This window comes from Anomaloglossus baeobatrachus, chromosome 3 (assembly GCF_048569485.1).
Source record: "Anomaloglossus baeobatrachus isolate aAnoBae1 chromosome 3, aAnoBae1.hap1, whole genome shotgun sequence".
Classification (NCBI taxonomy): domain Eukaryota; kingdom Metazoa; phylum Chordata; class Amphibia; order Anura; family Aromobatidae; genus Anomaloglossus; species Anomaloglossus baeobatrachus.
In genome coordinates this window covers 185500999-185521463 of record NC_134355.1, presented here as the reverse complement: position 1 = coordinate 185521463, position 20465 = coordinate 185500999, and the positions used below count along the sequence as shown (strand labels likewise).

The following is a 20465-nucleotide window of genomic DNA, read 5'->3' as shown; positions in this document are numbered from 1 at the left end:
TTGGTGACTATAAGCTGCGGCCACCACCAGTGGGCTCTTATATACAGCATTCTAACATACTGTATATAAGAGCCCAGGCCACTGTGTAGAACATAAACATGACTTTATAATACTTACCTAAGGGGCGATGCAGACTGGTCAGATGACCGTCTCCATTCTCCGGGTGCAGCGCCTCCTCTTTTGGCCATCTTTGTCCTCCTTCTTCTGAAGCCTGGGTGCTTAATGCGTCCTACGTCATCCACACAGGCTAACATTGAGGTCCTCTGTAAAATCTGAGAACACCATTAACCCTGCAATGGATTCGGCAAAACAAATCTTTCCCAATTTTGGCTCCTGACATGGGAGTTGTTTTACTAGTACATAACTTCACTAGTGTATGCATGAGAGCAGACAGCAGCTGCAGAACTACAAGGCTCAGCATCCTCCATTCACTAGTGTATGCAGGAGAGCAGACAGCAGCTGCAGAACTACAAGGCTCAGCATATTCCATCCCGGACTGTATGCAGTTTTTTGCCAAAAAAGAGAAAAAAAAAATGACGTGGGCTTCGCCATATTTTGTATGCTAGCCGGGTACAGCAGGCAGGTACGGGCTGCCCCCAACCCCCAGCTGCCTATTTCTACCCGGCTGGGAACCAAAAATATAGAGAAGCCCTTTTTTTTTTAATTATTTTCATGAATTTCATGAAATAATTTTAAAAAAAAATGACGTGAGCTTCGCCTAATTTTGGTGTCCAGCCGGGTACAACTAGGCAGCTGGGGATTGGAATCCACAGTGAAGGGTGCCCAAGCTTTCTGGGCACCCCCACTGCGAATTGCAGTCCGCAGCCACCCCAGAAAATGGCGCTTTCATAGAAGCGCCATCTTCTGGCGCTGTATCCAACTCTTCCAGCTGCCCTGAAGCCGGGTGGCTAGCCGGGTAATAATGGAGTTAGGGCTAGCTGTATATTATCAGCTAGCCCTAAGCCCGAAATTCATGGTGTCACGCCAATATTAGACATGGCCACCATGAATTTCTAGTAATGATAAAAAAAAACCCACAACACACAGAAAAATATTTTTATTAGAAATAAAACACAACACAATTAGTGACTCCATCTTTATTGAAATAAACCCCCCTCCGCAGTAATCCTGGGTTAGGGTCCCACGCCGTCCAATCCGGATCCAATATCATCTGATCGGTTTGCTGGAAGGCAAAGCGATCAGATGATGTGTCAGGATCAAGTGCCTGAATCCCATCACACATCAGCTGATTGTATAAAAGCCGATTATACAATCAGCTGATGCATCAGTGCCAAAAAAAAAAATAAAAATACATACTCACTTATGTGCTGTGGTGATTACCGGCAGCTCCTGGAGCGATCGATTGGACAGGAGTATGATCCTGGCCCATCGCTGCAGCAGCTGCCGGTAATCAGCTGATGAAGTCCCCTGACGGCAGGATCAGCTGATAGCCGGCCGAAAAAGCCGGCGAGACTACGATCAGCTGATGCGTCAGGTGACTGCATCAGGTGATCCACGGCCAGGTCCTGCAAGCTTCGTGCGTGCCCCGGGGAGACTGCACACAGCCGAAGCGGCGGGACCGGGACAGGGGCTGGAAGCAAGCATGGACCCTGCAGACAGGTGAGTATGACATACACACACACACATACACACTCACTCACACACTGTATATATACACACACACACTGTATATACACACACACACTGTATATTCACACACACACTGTATATACGCGCGCACACACTTTCTTCCCCTGGCTGTGTAAAGGTGCTGCTGTCTCTGTGTAATTGATCTCAGTGCACATCCACTGGGAAGAGGCAGGGAGGAGGGTTTGGGTGAGAGCAGAGTGGGTGTATTAGACACAGTGGGTGTGTTAGATAAGCCAGACACCGCCCTAGAGCCACAAAGAATTCTGGGACTTGTAGGAACTGAACACAGGAAGTCAGAGGAGAGATTAACCCCATCAGAGCTGGAGCCAGCAATGAGCATGTGCTGCTAGTGCACAATGAAAGGTAATTTTGCTGAAAAAACATAATAGATGTGTTGAGGGGCACATATTAGCAAGATTTATCAGAAAAAAAAAAAAATCAGTTTTGGTAACTGGACAACTTCTTTAACTCTGTGAGTTCCTGCACTGGAATGTTCTCTGCCTTTGAATTGTGATACAGGGTGATGTGGACCATTTTGGGAACTGCTGAAGTGTTCTGCCGGGACCCGCTTTTATCCCAAGACCTAATAGGGAGATAATATCTGCAGTTGCCGGGTCTCTCTACTGGCCAGGATTGTCATTTATTGTGAATGATCACTCCTGTACTCCGATGTAGCTGTGCCTGATCTATCTGTGGATCCTGCATGCTCTATTTTATCCCTCCTTTGAGTATTCTTCTAATTACAAGGGAGAATGTAATTTTAGCTCGCTGCTGCTGACCACCGACATGCTTTTAGGAGCCCAGAGTTGACACTGCTTGTCTAATACTTAAATGGTGCTTCATAGATCTGCTTGTACAATGCCTTCCAAGAACCCAATCTCCAGCTCTTGGCAAAAGAAACATAGTTGAGAAATTGGAGAAATATTGTAGGGCCCATACTGCAAATTGTGATCTCATACAGGTGAAACCCCACCAGCAGGGGTTGCAGTAACTCTTCTACAAGCATCTGATGCCCGTAAATCCCTTGTTATTTTTTTGCATCAGCCTCATGTGTATTAGTACTCATAAATCTGAACGCCGGGTAGAAGATGAGAGCAGAGCCAGGAGTTGAACATAAGGTAAGGGAAAGAATTGTGCCTGCCCCTCCTCGGCGGCATAGAGTGAGAAGTGCTATTATGGAGCTGACACTGCAGGGTGAGCAGTGCTGTCTCCAACTCTCATGTCTATGTTCTTATAGTAATAAACGTATCGATACTATGGAGCTCCCAAGATCCAGGAAAGATGTGCTTGGGTGCTTGGGAGGCCAGCAGCCCTGTAGTATGGCTGACCAGTGAGTTAGGGGTGACTACTACAATGTTTATATGGCTGCAGATCTGTTCACCACCCTGAGTGACTACTACGGAACACTGCCCCACCAGTGACGCCTGTGCCTTTTCACTCTGTTACTTTCTCTTTCGCTTCATTGGGGACATAGGAAACCATGGGTGTATGCTGCTGCTGCTGCTGCTGCTAGGAGGCGACACTAGGCAAAAAATAAAAGTTTAACTCCTCCTGCGCAGTATATACCCACCTACCGGCAGGAAATTATTCATTTTTTTGCTTAGTGTTGTAGGAGGTGGACATGGGGCTTTTTTCTCAGCCCCAATTTTTTCCACAATCGTCTTTTTTTTTTTTTCCCACTAATTTTATCTCCCTTTCTATTTCAGAAATCAAGCCTTGATTGGGTCACTGATTTTGCCACTTAGAGACCAAGAGCACAGGATGTAATGGATCAGACTATTGTCTCTCAGGTCTGGGTGGCAGGATCATTTTACACTAACGCATGGCAGATCCTAGCCTCGTCTCTAGCCCGCTCACCCACCATAGTGAAGCGTGGTCATGAGAAAGAAGAGAACAGTTAAAGGGAACCTGTCAGGTGCAATATGCACCCAGGAACACGAGCAGTTCTGGGTGCATATTGCTAATGGAAAAAAGGGAGGGTTGTTCAGCTCACCTGTCATCCAATACCACGAAGTCCAGGGGGTGCATGTAGTCCGCTGGCCAGTCCTTGCTAGCTTGGAAGGAACAGAGAAAAAGTGACGGTATGGACCCGGCACCAATCCAGATGAAATAAAAAATTATACTTTTTCTGTTTTTATTCCCAAGTCTGAAACGCGTAAAGGTTACCTATGCCAAAGGGTTCCAGCTTGTGATTTCTGCATGGATTTTAAAATGTATAAATAAAGGATTTTTTTATTCCATATTGCTAATCCCTGCCTAACTGTCTCTATACACACTAGCATAGATAAATTGATCTTTAGAAAAAGTATTTCTAAAGACTTTATCTTATGCTAATGAGCGCGGGGACTAGTCCCAAGGGCGTTATATCCCCCCGACTAGTTTGCTCTATTAGCATGTTAGCACACACACAGGTGCATGCTAACATGCTATTCAATTCAGCATCACCAGTGGTGACACACGTACCTGTGTTTGCTATGACCATGCTTCTGAACGCCGGACACTTCTGGTCAAGCGCAGTATGTAGCCGGGTGTACACGTCCTGGCTTCAGAGAGGTCTACAGGAAGGTGGAATTTTTAGCGAAGCCCACATTTGAGGCAGCAGACACAGTTCTAAGCTCAGGTTGTCTGGGTTTCTAAAACTATTTACATTTGGTCAAATCTTCTCCGTGACGGCATTATCAACAGAGCTCCAGCAGAACATCTTGCAGATCTCGTCAGTCAAATACATTATGCAGGGACATATCTTTCGTCAGTGTTCCTATACATCCCTAGCTGCTAAATGTTAACAGTTGTCAATATGGTAGAGTCCTATAGTTCAAAACAGGGAACGCGGACACCACGCCTAATAAGAGCCATCACCAGTCTATCCTTCCGATTATTCGGAGATCGCCTAGATCAGACTATCACTGAGGCCACAGGTACAAAACAGTGGGATTCAGGAAAGGAGTGTTTGCATACCAGCGAAAGATGCCTTCATTCAGAACAATTGAATCCTGAAAACGCGTCAGAACGGACAAGGTTCATTCAGACACAAACACAGGTTAGATATAGCATGAAAATGACGACTTCAGCTCTTTAGAAAAATGGGGTGCTCAGTTGATTAGGGTACAAAATAGAACTAAATTCAACAGCAAAACACCGTTTTGTGGTATCCACAACTGACAAAAGTAAAACATCTCGTACAAGGTTTTTCTGTTCAGCCATCGCCATTTCCCAAGAAGCAGCAGCAATTGTCACGTTCCATCAGAGGAACGTGTCAAGGTTTTATTCAAACCTGTTAGTTGTACAAAAGAAAGACAGAGCAGTATACTCTATCTCCAAGTGTGAAATCAATCTGTCAAGATACTCCACTTCAAGATGGAGCCTCTTCAAGCAGTGGTGTCATAGATGGATCATTAAGAATTTACGGGCTAAATAAAGATCCGAGATGAGTACTTACACATACCATCTACCACAGACATCAAACGTTCTTGCGCTTTGCTGTAGACCAGACACATTTAAAATTTATTGCAGTGATCTTCGGTCTAACAACTCCTCCCAGAGTCATCACAAAAATGGCAGCAACATGGGCCATCCTCAGAGCCAGAAGAATCTTAGTCATACCGATCTGGGTGACATACTCAGCAAAGGTCTCTATCATCAATCAGGTCTTCAAAGTCTCAACATCACCACAGAAAACCTAGGTCAGATGGGCTGGATAATCAACAGAACAAAATCGTCCATGATTCCCAAACAGCGTCTAATATTGCGGAGTATACTATCTACATGGTACAAGCTACACTGTTCCTTACTACAGAATAGAAGACAGAAGCATTACTACAATATACTCGATTATTCATACAGTACAGATCTGTTCCTGTCCAAACTTGCATTGCATGTGTATATCTAGGAAGATGGTGGCCGCCTTGACACACTGTTCACTTCAGCCAATTTAACAGCAGAGCCTTACAATTAGCACTTATTTGTATGTGAAACAAGTCAACGTAGTCACAGGTTCATCAGTCCCTAATGTAGTGGCTATAGTCACCACTTTTTTTTTTTCTACACGGTTGTTCATTCCCTCTTGTTGACTGGCTAGTGATGACGACAGCCTTTCCAGAAAACTTCATTGTCATTTGGAGATTTACGAAGTCTTGCTCTAGATCAACATCATTGGCAGTCACTGCTATCAAATTGACCAATCCGCAACGTCACAGCTGTAGCGTACATAATTCACCAAGGACACCAGAAGCCCTAGAGTCATTGCAAAAGTATCATGGATACTATCCTGAGCAGAGAACCATGTAACAGAGATCAGCAGTTCACAGCCCAGGAGTAGAAATTTGGGCGGCAGAATGCCTAAGCTGCGTGGGCAAGACATCTGGAAAATGGTCACTCCACTCCACCGTTTTTGTTTTTACTCAAATATTCTAATATTGGAACAAACCAGATGTTGACCAATTCACATCTAGAAACAACAACAAAGTCTCTGGTATCAAATACACGCGACTCCCTCAGAGTGGCATTTAATGCCCTAGGAACATCATGGTCACAGTTCACACTGCCGTACCGATTTCTTCCTCTTTCACTAAGCCCCAAAATAGTAATGATAATTAAGTCAGAGGAGGTACCAGTTATATTAATAACACCAGACTGACCAAGAGGGTATGCAAAAATCATCATTCTGATAGCGGACACACATTAAAACTGTCAAGATCGTTAAGACCTTCTTTCCCAAAGCCCGCTGCCATCAGATTTCATAGTTTCTCACATAACGGCATAGCCGTTGGAGCCGCCATTCAAAAGAGCTTAGGCTTATCTGACTCAGTCATACAATCCATGATAAAGGCCAGTGTGACGGGGTCCCAACTAAGGGGCTGATCCCAGGAGAGAAGAACATGTTAGTTCAGTTAGTTGGGAGCTGAGTTTTGAAGAGGTTGGGAGCGAGATCTGATTCTGCGGACAGCTCTCGCCGTCCAGTGGATTGTGTGGGATTTCTGGGACTCTGAAAAGGACTATTACGTCGTGTTCTGGCACTTTGGATTATCGGGAGGTGCCCCCGAATCTGTTTTATTTGGACTTGTCGTGTGCTGTTCCTGTATTCCTGTTAGTAAACCTGTTGGATCATCCTCGGCCTGTTGTCTCTCCTGGCTCTGCTGTACACCCCGTCACAAACTGGTTGGCAGCGCTGGGATCAGAGCAGAAGGAATGGAGGACAATGGCTCAACATCAGGAACCAGCACTACAGAGTACAAGACCTGGACTTTGGGGAGCCTGCAATCAAAGGCCCGTGAAGTAGGAGTTTGTTTCAAAGGACTCTCCAAGGAGAAGCTGATTGAGGCGCTAGAAAGAGTCTGCTCGCAAAATGACGTGGAGGAAGGATCCTCACAGCAAACGGAAGAAAGACGGCAGCCGGAGGTAAATACCCAAAAAGGTCAATGGGTTGTGTGGTATGAGGAGGAGATGGCACTGCTGGGAGATGAGGTCACCATTGAATATAAGATGGATGCTATTCGCAGAGCTCAAGAGAGGGCATTGCTGGAGAGGAGATTTGCTGTGGAAGCAGCTAGAGGCTCCAGACAAACTTTAACCACAGCACCAACTATGAGGGAATTCTCCAGAGTGTCCCGCAAGGACTTTAAGCCATTTAATGAAGCTGCAGGTGACCTTGAGGGCTTCTTTCAGGACTTTGAGCATCAGTGCCGATTAATGGAAGTCCCAGAAAGAGAGCGAGTCAGACATCTGGTTGGGCTCCTAGAGGGGGGAGCTGCTGAAGCCTATAGAGCTATGGACCCTCGGTGGAACTGTGAGTATGCGGATATTAAACAGACCATTCTAGAACATTATGCTGTGACCCCAGACACTTACAGGACTCAGTTCCGTGCTTTAGCCTGTGATGGGGAAGTGTCTTTTAAGATATATGCTCATAGACTCAAACAAATATGTAATCGCTGGCTGGAGGCAGAGGAGGCCTTATCTTGGGAGACCTTCCTGCAGGTCATCCTAAAAGAACAATTCTTTGCCCAGTGCCCCGCTGAGATCCGGGAATGGGTGCGTGAGAGAAAACCAGCGACAGTGGAGGAAGCTGCTGCTCTAGCTGATGAGGTGCTCACTATCAAGCCTCAGTTGGGGGTTCTGTTGGAGGATGAAGAGACGCCTAACAGCTCCACAACACCGGATGCCCCCAGTTATTCTATCCCCATTGTTCCCCGTTCCTCTAAGCCACCACATGTTGATACCTGTGTTAATGTGCCTCCAGTTGCTTCTACTGCACTTTCTGGAATACGCCGGGGAGAGGAAGTAACAGAGCGCAGGTGTTATGTTTGTAGGCATCTCGGGCATTTGCAGGCCTCATTCCCAGCCAGCCCATGGAGGAATCATCCTCAAACCCCTACAGCACCTTCAGGTGGGAGCCGGCCTCCAAGTTCCCCTACCCCTTACCCAAGAGGACGCCTTGGATGGAGGGAGACCCAGCTCAGATGCTATCAATGTGGTCAGCCAGGGCATCGGCAAGTCTCCTGCCCAGCTGTTCAAATGAGGACTGATCCTGCACCCAATCGGATTGTTAATTATTTACAGCCCAGTGCCATGGAGGAAGATGTGGCACCGCTAAGTGAGGACTGGCCTAGTGACTCAGCCCCCCATGTTGCACCACCAGGAGTTTACAGGGTGCGACCCGCAGTTATGACGACTTCTGCTCATCGAGGTAAGCACTTGCAGGAGGTTGTGCTGGATGGACAGAGACTTGTTGGATTTTGTGACTCGGGTGCTTTCCTCACACTGGCTGATCCCCGAGTGGTTCGGCCTGAGGCAATCCATAGAGGACCTGGGATTGTCATTGAACTGGCTGGTGGACAATGGAGGACTATTCCCACAGCCACTGTGGATCTGAACTTTGGTTTTGGGGTCAGGCGATGTGTGGTTGGGGTGATGGGTGGTCTGCCTGCAGCTGTTCTCCTGGGCAATGATGTGGGAGAGCTACGATGCCAATTCGTGGCTGCATGAAGCCACATGTAAGTAACGCTCTGCCTGTGTGTACTTAACCAGTGACCTGTAGAGGTCCCTAGTACGAACACAAGTTGGGAGGGGAAGGAATTGTCATGATGTATGTAGTTTTCTCCATCCCATATTTTTGTATAAGATGCCATGTGATGTATTTTACCTTCTCACTGTATTTGCTGTAATACTATGTCTTGGGATGTAAGTGACTATACCTTTTCCCAGCCTGTATCATATTGCACTCAGGCTTCAGCAGTAGCTATTGTCATTGATTTTGTGGGGGTTGCATATATATTGTTCTTCTCAGCATGGGACTTCTCCAACCACAACTTGGTAAACAGAACAGAGCCAGCAGTCTAAAGTCCATTCATGCATCAAATGGCCAGGGGGAGGTGTGCCCAACTAAGGGGCTGATCCCAGGAGAGAAGAACATGTTAGTTCAGTTAGTTGGGAGCTGAGTTTTGAAGAGGTTGGGAGCGAGATCTGATTCTGCGGACAGCTCTCGCCGTCCAGTGGATTGTGTGGGATTTCTGGGACTCTGAAAAGGACTATTACGTCGTGATCTGGCACTTTGGATTATCGGGAGGTGCCCCCGAATCTGTCTTATTTGGACTTGTCGTGTGCTGTTCCTGTATTCCTGTTAGTAAACCTGTTGGATCATCCTCGGCCTGTTGTCTCTCCTTGCTCTGCTGTACACCCCGTCACAGCCAGAAAACCATCAACATAAAAATTTACTACTGTATCTGGAAAGCCTTTTTTAGTTGGTGTGAATCAAACAACTTTGCTCTTTTGTCATTTGCACTACCTAGTCTCCTAGCTTTCTTTCTTTCAGGCAGAGCTAGAGTCAAGGCTAGGCCTCAGTTTCCTCATAGGACAATCTACGCGTTGTCTATATTCTTTTCAGGAAAACATAGACTATCTGTCTCAAGTCCTAACATTCCTAAAGGAAGTAGCTCATTCTAGACCCACTGACCAACAATAGACCCCTGGGATCAAAATCTAGTTCTCAATACACTACAAAACCACCTTGTGAACTTATTCAACACATAACACTACAAGTAAGGTCACGTTCCTAGTAGCCATCACATCATAAGTCCAGGAATTTCACCGTTTTTCAGATCTTGCCAGGTTTCTCTTTATACATACATTAAGATAGTCGTACTACGACCGGTACTTACCTTCCTCCTCAAGGTAGTCTAGTCCTTTCACATAAACTAGAAAATCATCCTTCCATTGTTTTGTTCAACACTACCTCATACCACAGAAACGGCACTAAACAGACCCGACCTGGTCAGAACAATACACACATATCTTAATAGAATCAAGGACGTTAGATGATCAGACTCATTTTTAATCATGCATAATGGACATTGCTAGGGCCTAGCCACCTCAAGATCTACTTTAGTTAGATAGATGCATTCTGTCACTCTAGAGTCATACCGAATAAAATAAGACAATCGCTTGAGGAGTACAGGTTTGTTACACACGAGCAGTGGGAACATCCTGGGCTGTACACCATCAGGCTCCCTCCTTATCAAGTTGCCAAAACGGCCTCTTGGTCCTTTCTTCACACTTTATCCAGGTTTTACAAAGTAAACTCTTGTTCTTCTGCTGACGCAAGCTTAGGCAGTAAGGTTTTATGAATGACGTTTAATGTAAATCTATAATCTACTTCTCACCATTAGGGACTGCTTTGGAACTTCCCGTGGTTTCCTGTGTCCCCCAATGAAGCGAAAGAGAAAAGAAGATTTTGGGTACTCACCGTAAAATCTTTCTCGGAGTCTTCATTGGGGGACACAGCACCCGCCCATAAATATATTTATGCGCATTCAAAGAGAGATATAAATCAACTAATTACTAGAGCTACTTCTCCTCCTACTGCTTTATCACTAACTGAATAACTTCCTGCAGGTGGGTGGGTATATACTGCGGAGGAGGAGTTAAACTTTTATGTTATGCCTAGTGTCGCCTCCTAGTAGCAGCAGCATATACCCATGGTTTCCTGTGTCCCCCAATGAAGACTCCCAAGAAAGAGATTTTACGGTGAGTACCCAAAATCTTTTTTTCCATGTTGTGGATAGGTAATGCGGTTCATATATCTAAGGCCTCAATCAGACTTCTGTTTCTCATATTCGCTTTGTATCTGTGTTTTTCATGGGTAGAACAAATAAATACCCATTATAGTTTATAAAGCTGTTCAAATTTCTGTGTCAAGGAGATGTCTGTTTTTTTTATCCTCAATTGAAAAGTACTTAGACAAGTCTATGGGTCTGAGAAACTCACAATAACTAAACCGAAATCGTCAGTGTACAATTTGTGCTCTGTCCATGATTAATAACTATAATGGATACAAGATGTTTTGCAATTTTTATTTCCATATATCTAAATTACTGACGAAACACCGCTAGAGAAAGTGACACATTAATGACACTTCAGTTCTCAGCCAAGCCTTCCTGTTCTATGTGAGAGTCAGGGGAGATAGCTGTCAGCTGTACAATCATTCGGCTGACAGCTATCTGTGTTTGGGGGCCATAAAGGGGATGTCTCGTGAAAACGAAATATTACCTGCATCCTGCACCAATCAGCAGAGAGGGGAACTTTTATCTTCAATACAAAATGGAGCAGCTGATGGAAAAAGGCGAGTGCAGCACTCAGCAGTCCAATAGGCAAAGAAGATCTGAGCATTCGCACTGCTGCCACATTCTAACAGGAATTAAGATTTTCCATTCTGCTGATTTGGTGGGTGTCTGAATGCTGGCACTCGCACCGATCAGCAAGGTATCGTGTCTGCAGGCAATTGTTTTGACTGGACAATCTCTAACAGGCTTGACAAAGAACGCAGTTAGCGTTCGAAACGTGTTGCCGATTTTTGGGCTCCCTGACTTTATGCTTTGCTGAAATGTGTGATTTTATGGAATAAAAATTGAAGATTTTACTACGGAAGCTGGATCCTCCCTCCTTTTGTCTCCACAATTCCTTGCACCATTCAGAGTGCTGATCCGTGCATGCCAGTCTGTGCCACAGTTGAGCTGGGACTTTTTAATTTATGACAATCTCTAACAACATTTGAAAAAAGAATAATGGTGCAACCTATTACCTTGACTGCATCGTACATTATGGAAGACCTTAAAATAACCTAGGTCAACTCTGAATAGATAGCTAAACTGTGAAAGAACGTGACTAAGTGACGAAATGAAAAAATCCACACCTCCTTCTTTATTTTTTCCTCTTTTATCGGAGATGGCTGTTATGTTGGTTTTGCTTATTTTATTGTTTGTTTGTTTGTTCCTAATCTTACTGCACTTTTCACCTTCCCAATTGTTGATAAAGGCGTTACCAACAATGCTTATCATAAATCTATTATATTTAGAAGCTATATTTTCCCAGTCTGCTGTTATATTTTGATGGGAATGCTAACCTTATTGTTCACTGTTTAATGTTGACAATTTTCAATAAAAAATATATAATAAAAAAAAAAATATAGAAGTTTACATACACTAGCTAAAGAGACACACCTGTATGTTTTTCTCACTATCTGACATAAAATAATCAACTGGTGACTTGAGCTGATATAGTGAGAACTTACCATTGAACACCAGATGCCGACTTACATATACAGTGAAGGAAATAATTATTTGATCCCTTGCTGATTTTGTTAGTTTGCCCACTGACAAAGGCATGAACAGGATATAATTTTAAGGGTAGGTTAATTTTAACAGTGAGAGAGAGAATATCTAAAAAAAAATCCAGAAATTTTATTTGCATTTTGCAGAAAGAAATAAATATTTGATCCCTCTGGCAAACAAGACCTTAATACTTGGTGGCAAAACCCTTGTTGACAAGCACAGCAGTCAGACGTTTTTGTAGCTGATGATGAGGTTCGCGCACATATCAGGAGGAATTTTGGTGCACTCCTCTTTGCAGATAATCTCTAAAGCATTAAGATTTTTAGGCTGTCGCTTGGCAACTTGGAGCTTCAGCTCCCTCCATACGTTTTCTATGTGATTAAGGTCTTGAGACTGGTTAGGCCAATCCATGACCTTAATGTGCTTCTTTTTGAGTCACTCCTTTGTTGCATTGGATGTATGTTTTGGGTCATTGTCGTGCTGGAAGACCTAGTTGCGACCCATTTTTAATGTCCTGGTGGAGAGAAGGCTGTTGTCACTCAATTTTCAGTACATGGCTCCATCCTTTGTCCCATTTGATGTGGTGAAATAGTCCTGTTCCCTTAGCAGAGAAACACCCCCAAAACATAATGTTTCCACCTCCATGCTTGACAGTGGGAACGGTGCTCTTTGTGTCATAGGCAGCATTTCTCTTCCTCCAAACACGGCAAGTTGAGTTAAGGCCAAAGAGCTCAATTTTTTGTCTCATTTGACCACAGCACCTTCTACCAATCACTCTCAGAATCATCCAGGTGTTCATTGGAAAATTTCAGATGGGCCTGCACATGGGCCTTCTTGAGCAGTGGGACTTTGCGGGCACTGCAGGATTTGAAACCATTACTGTGTAATATGTCACCAATGGTTTTCTTGGTGACAGTGGTCCCAGCTGCATTGAGATCAATAAGAAGTTCCTCCATGTAGTTTTAGGCTGATCTCTCACCTTCCTCATGATCATGGATACCCCACAAGGTGAGATTTTGCATGGTGCCCCTGATCGATGACGATTGACACTTTATTTTGTATTTCTATCATTTCCTTACTATTGCACCAACAGTTCTTTCGTTCTCACCCAGCGTTTTATGGTTTTGTTGCCCATTCCAGCCTTGTGCAAGTCTATGATCTTGTCCCTGACATCCTTAGAAAGCTCTTTGGTCTTGCCCATGTCGTAGAGGTTAGAGTCTGACTGAATGTGTGGACAGGAGTCTTTTATACAGGTGACAATTTCTGACAGCTGTCTTTAATGCAGGTAACAAGTTGATTAGGAGCGTCTAAATGGTCTGTAAGAGCCAGAACTCTTAATGGTTGGTAGGGGATCAAATACTTACTTCTCTCTGCAAAATGCATATAAATTTATATAATTTATACAATGTGATTTTCTTGATTTTATTCTGGATATTCTTTCTCACTGTTAAAATTAACCTGTTCTTAAAATTTATATCCTGTTCATGTCTTTGTCAGTGGGCAAACGTACAAAATCAGCAAGGGATCAAATAATTATTTCCTTCACTGTACATACGTCGATGTCCATACGCGGCTATCGTGCATAGGAAAGTAAATTAATCCATATGAGTTTCTAAGGTAGATCAATATCTGTATCTTTGTTTGCGTTTTTTGCCTACTTTAATTATCATCTGAATATGCAAATAACAGGGCCATATTTGTTTCCTATTCTTACAATAATTTTTGTGCTGTTTGAGCTATTAGGTGCTATGAGAAGTATAACCAACTCCTAGTATTCCTATAAGTGTGCTGTGTTTGAGCGAAGCACTCCCTCCCTCCTTGGTGATTGAAGGCCGGCTGCTGTATATGCAGATACATGGCTGTACTTACACCACTGCCCATATAATGGAAGCTTTCATAATTATTTAATGTGTTCTCATTTAATATTGTCACCATTTGGTCTTACACCTAAGCTGGTCCATACACTAAAGGTTTAGGACTTCTAACGTTTTCATATTAATTATTGTATTCCTTTTGTAATAAGAAGAAACGTGACAAATGCAGACTATAGGTAGATATGTGAAGATATTGATCTGCAATTCTGCAATATATTCTTTTTTGTGATTGACTAAGTAGATACAGCCAATGTTTGGAATGTTTTAAGTCAAATGACAGAACTGCACTTCATCAAGAGAAGATCAGGCTAGGTCAGCCCTACTTCTAGGTCAAGGTATGACCGCCTTCACAGACCCAAATATGCGTTCTGAAATCTCTAGTGCTTCACTAGCTTTAGGCTTAATGTATTTTTGTGTCATTGCCTGGTTGGACTGTTACTTGACTATTAGACTCCTTTTTTTTTTCCTTACCATTTTCAAAGGTCTGACTGCTTTAAAAAGTGATGAAGTAATTGATCTCATGATAAAAGAATATCCTATCAAGCATGCTGAGTACTCTGTTATTCTTCAAGAAAAAGAGCGCCAACGTATTACCGATCATTACAAGGAATATTCGGTAAGTTATACTCCAGTACAAAAGTACAAGAACTATCCAAGTAAGTCTTTTGTAAGTTTTTCCAATAATTTGAATGGTGCATTATGATTCTTTTTACATGTTATTGCCTATTAATCAAATATTATAATAATTGGCATTAAACTGAATATATTCTGCACCAGCTGTATGTAGGACTCATACTATTATTCGCTATTATTATTTAGCTTTCAAATACATGCCTTTCGCAAGTGGAAGAAACACCCTGCAGTAGTCTACATGGCTCCAATTGCAGAAACAAAAATCACCTAGATCGCAGAAAAGCAATTCTGTAATGGTGGATCTGTATGTCTCCCTGTTTATTTTACATACATTATATTCTGGGTATGGGTAAAATATATCTTTTACCGTGTTAGCCAGTAGAGATGAAAAAAAGTTTGTTTAAAAGAACTGAGAGTCCTCAGTAGTTGATATCTTTTAATGGCTAACTGAAAAGATGGTAATAATAGCAAGCTTTCGAGACTGCTCAGGGCTCTTCATCATGCTCAATATAACACAAAATCTGAAGAGTCACATATTTATACATAACAGGACATAGAATAGACATAGAATATGTCCTGTTGTGTATAAATATGTGACTCTTCAGATTTTGTGTTATACCATGCCTGATGAAGAGACCTGAGTAGTCTCGAAAGCTTGCTATTATTACCTTCTTTTCATTCTGGGTATGGTAATTCACAATAAAGAAGCTAAATTTATAAAAAAATATTTTATTAAATTCCATTAAAAATGCAAAATATTAAACAGAAAAGAGTAAAAAGCAGACGTAACTAGTTTAGCAAGATAAGGGGGCGTGGCCAGTGATACAGCATCAAGATGACATCAGGACAGTAATTAGAAAATGTGGACTAAAATTATATAGTAATAATTGTATCTGTTACAAAGTACTTATATTTTTCCCAAATATTAATTTGCAAGTTACTATTAAACATATATATCATATATAATAATAAATGGGGTTATCATATTATTACTAAAAGATGTGACAGATTAACAACATTCTCAAGACTCCATACAAAAAATTCTAATATGATCGCACAACAGACTAAGTGCTATGTACAGAATTTTAAGTTACAAACTTAATTTACAAGGTAGGTATCAATCAGGTAATAAAAATAAATATATGTGAATAAATAATTACTCCGCGGCACAATTACCAGCCATACTCAGTGTTAACAAAGGATAATTTTATAAAAATATATAAATATACTAGACTACAAGTGCAATGTGTCAATTAATATTCAGTAATACAGTATAATCTGATAGTGTGCCGCAGTATAGTTTTCATATAAAATACAATGTATCAGAAAAAGTTTTTTCAACATACAGTACTCACCAAAAGTTTGGACACAGCCTCATTCAAACCGTTTTCTTTATTTTCATGACTCTGAAAATTGTAGATTCACATTGAAGGCATCAAAACTATGAATTAACACATGTGGAATGAAATACCGTATTTTTTGGACTATAAGACACACCGGACCATAAGACGCACCCTGGTTTTAGAGGCGGAAAATAGTAAAATAAAATTTTAAGCAAAAAATGTGGTCATGACACATTGTTATGGGGCTAATGTCCCCAAATTCTCTGCTAAGGTACCCCATCCTGGTATATGCCCTCATCCTGCTATATACCCCCATCCTGCTATATACTGCCATCCTGCTATATACTGCCATCCTGGAATATGCCCTCATCCTGCTATATACTGCCATCCTGCTATATACTGCCATCCTGCTATATGGCCCCATCCTGCTATATACCCTCATCCTGCTATATACCCTCATCCTGCTATATGGCATGTATCCTGTATCACACAAAAAACAATAAACGTTTATACTCACCTTTCCTCGTTCCATGCAGCATCGCTCTTTCCCCTGTCTGTGGCGGCAGCAGCGCCGCTGATCTGTGTGGATTCGTCACCAGTCACTTCCCTGCAGCATCTCTCGTCCTCCTGTCTGCCGGTCAGCTGACCTGCGTGGAGACTAGTGGTGCGCACAGCGATTACGTCAACGCTGTGCTCACCACTCTCTACACAGATCAGCTGACCGGCAGACTGGAGGAGATCGCGATGCTGCTTGGAAGTGGCCGGTGAGTGTACTGTACTTTTTCACTGCCCCCGCGCTGATAATGATGCTCGGGGGGCAGTGAATACAGCCGTACATGATCACTCCAGGCTGTAGTTGCTAGGGGTGATCACGGCAGGCTGTTAATTATGCGCGAACCCCCCGCCCATCATCCTGCCCACCTGTCAGCTTCAGCGCTGAGGGATGATGGGCGTGCTTATGTAATGAGCGGGCCCACGTGGTCACAGCAGGCGCTGCTACAGCCTGGCCTCAGCCCTATATTCAGACCATAAGACGCACCCCCAACTTTCCCCCAACATTTGGGGGGAAAAAGTGCGTCTTATAGTCCGAAAAATACGGTACTTAACAAAAAAGTGTGAAACAACTGAAAATATGTCTTATATTCTAGGTTCTTCAAAGTAGCCACCTTTTGCTTTGATTACTGCTTTGCACACTCTTGGCATTCTCTTGATGAGCTTCAAAAAGTAGTCACCGGAAATGGTCTTCCAACATTCTTGAAGGAGTTCCCAGAGATGCTTAGCACTTGTTGGCCCTTTTGCCTTCACTCTGAGGTCCATCTCACCCCAAACCATCTTGATTGGGTTCAGGTATGGTGACTGTGGAGGCCAGGTCATCTGGCGTAGCACCCCCATCACTCTCCTTCTTAGTCAAATAGCCTGGAGGTGTGTTTGGGGTCATTGTCCTGTTGAAAAATAAATGATGGTCCAACTAAACGCAAACCGGATGGAATAGCATTCCGCTGCAAGATGCTGTGGTAGCCATGCTGGTTCAGTATATGCCTTAAATTTTGAATAAATCCCCAACAGTGTCACCAGCAAAGCACCCCCACACCATCACACCTCCTCCTCCATGCTTCACGGTGGGAACCAGGCATGTAGAGTGAGACGGTGGTTGGATCCAAAGATTTCAAATTTGGACTCATCAGACCAAAGCACAGATTTCCACTGGTCTAATGTCCATTCCTTGTTTTTAGCCCAAAGAAGTGTCTTATGCTTGTTGCCTGTCCTTAGCAGTGGTTTCCTAGCAGCTATTTTACCATCAAGGCCTGCTGCATCATGTCTCTTAACAGTTTTTCTAGAGATTTGTCTGCTGCTAGAACTCTGTGTGGCATTGACCTGGTCTCTAATCTGAGCTGCTGTTAACCTGCAATTTCTGAGGGTGATGACTCTGATAAACGTATCCTTCACAGCAGTGGTGACTCTTGGTCCTCCTTTCCTGGGGCGGTTCTCATGTGAGCCAGTTTCTTTGTAGCATTTGATGGTTTTTGCCACTGCACTTTTCAAAGTTTCCCCAATTTTTCGGACTGACTGTAATACAAATAACCGTAATGACCGTAATACAAATTCTAGCAGTCTATTCAGTAGGACTATCAGCTGTGTATCCACCAGACTTCTGCACAACACAACTGATGGTCCCATCCCCATTTATAAGGCAAGAAATCCCACTTAATAAACCTGACAGAGCACACCTGTGAAGTGAAAACCATTTCCGGTGACTACTTCTTGAAGCTCATCAAGAGAATGCCAAGAGTGTGCAAAGCAGTAATCAAAGCAAAAGGTGGCTACTTTTGAAGAACCTAGAATATAAGACATATTTTCAGGTGTTTCACACTTTTTTGTTAAATATTTCATTCCACATGTGTTAATTCATAGTTTTGATGCCTTCAATATGAATTTACAATTTTCAGAGTCATGAAAATAAAGAAATTTATTTGAATGAAAAGATGTGTCCAAACCTTTGGTCTGTACTTTATATACCAACAGCTGACACAAGATGGTCCCCATGAAGACACCAGAATCACCACCCTGCCCTTTTACCTCAAATATATAGACCTTTCCATTATTTATACTGGCTGGACCATTGCTGTAAGACCACTGGCCATCATGTATGCAGGACTATAAGATGGCATTTATTATAACAGATCATAACTGCTCCCTCTGAATCTCTCAGTAGACACCACTACTTTACATATATCTTCAACTGAAACAGCCTCCTCAACCAGGGTTACCACTTTGTTTGGCTTAAGAGCCTTCAGTTGACTACAGTATTGCCACAAGCCATACTGAGCGATTCTATGATAAAGACCGATTAGTCAACACTAGAGGTGGGCAAACTCGCAGAAAACTGGGATACATTTTTGAAAAAAAAAAACCCGGATCCGGTCCGAAATCTGTTACCCATATAAGTCTATGGGAACCAGAATCTGGAGATTAATAATGTTGGTAAAAGGGATAGGGGGTTAGGAGCACGCGTTGTGTACTCACCGAGCCTTCCGTCATGGCAGCAAGCTGCTTCCAGGTCAGAAAGCTGCTTCCAGGTTCCAGCAAGCTGCTTCCCTTTTGAAGCCGACAATTAACAGTCATTGAATATTCGCTGCTTTCCCCGCCCACCGGCGCGTGTAATTGGTTGCAGTTAGACGCGCCCCCACCCTGAGTGGCAGCATGTCAGCTGACTGCAACCAATCACAGGCGTCAGGACGGCCAGTGGGCGGGGAAAGCAGTGCATATGTATGCGGGTGAGTATCGTGGCATAAAAATAAATGAATAAATAAAACAATCTGCACAGGGTCCCCGTATTCTGATATTAGCACAGATAAAGCTTGCGGCTGCAGCCCCCAGCTATCGGGCTGTATCTTGGTTGTGTATCAAAATAAGGCTGGAGTTACACACTTGCGCAAGTCTCTCTTTGCATAACCCAGAAGCCGCACACTCTCCTGATAGGAGCGTGCAGCTGCATAAACATACATGCAGATGCACGCTCCTTTCAGGAGAGTGTGTGGCTGCCTGGTAATGAAATGCGAGACTCACGCAAGTGTGACTCCGGCCTTATGGTGTACTCACACAAGCCGCTCGAGTATGGGATCGCATCACTCGACAGCCGCACACTCCCCTGACAGGAGCGTGCATCTGCATGTATTTCTATGCAGCTGCACACTTGTGTCCGGAGAGTGTGTGGTCGTGCCGGGTGATGCAATGCGAGACTCGTGCAACTCATATGGCTCGTGTGAGTGCACCGTAAGTTCCAGAGTCACACTTGCGCGAGTCTCTTATCGCATCACCTGGCAGCCACACACTCTCCTGACAGGAGCATGCATCTGCATATATTTCTATGCAGCTACACGCTCGTGTCCGGAGAGTGTGCTGCTGCCAGGTGATGCAATGTAAGACTTGCGCGAGTCTCGCATCACATCACCCGACACGGTGTGACGCTCTGCAGACATGAGCGTGCAGCTGCATAGAACTACATGCAGCCCACCCGCTCCTGTCAGAGAGAGTGTGTGCGTCCATGTTGGGTGATGCGATGCGAGACTTGTGAAAGTCCCTCGCAAGTGTGATTCTGGCCTAAGAGGAACCGCATGCAGCTTTTTTTTTTTTTTTTTAATTATTTAAAATGACGTATGATACCCCCCAATTTTGATACCCAGCCAAGATAAGGTTGCCAGCTGGGGCTGTATTCTCAGGCTGGGGAGGTACCAGCCTAAAAATATCAGCCTTCAGCTGCCCGAAATTGTCGCATCCATTAGATGCGACAATCCCGGAGCTTTACCTCGCTCTTCCTGATTGCCCTGGTGTGGTGGCAGTCGAGATAATAAGGAGTTAAT

At 43.6% G+C, this 20465-nt stretch overlaps 1 protein-coding gene across 3 annotated transcripts in view; it reads left to right on the top strand.

Annotated features, from left to right (window-relative positions):
• The window catches only part of PHF10 (PHD finger protein 10), a 129884-nt gene that overhangs the window by 27047 nt on the left and 82372 nt on the right, over positions 1-20465 (top strand). For all 3 annotated transcript variants that reach the window (XM_075339625.1, XM_075339623.1, XM_075339624.1), the window contains one exon: positions 14611-14744. In XM_075339625.1, coding sequence (XP_075195740.1) covers positions 14611-14744 — 134 coding nt within the window. The remainder of the gene's footprint in view (positions 1-14610; positions 14745-20465) is intronic.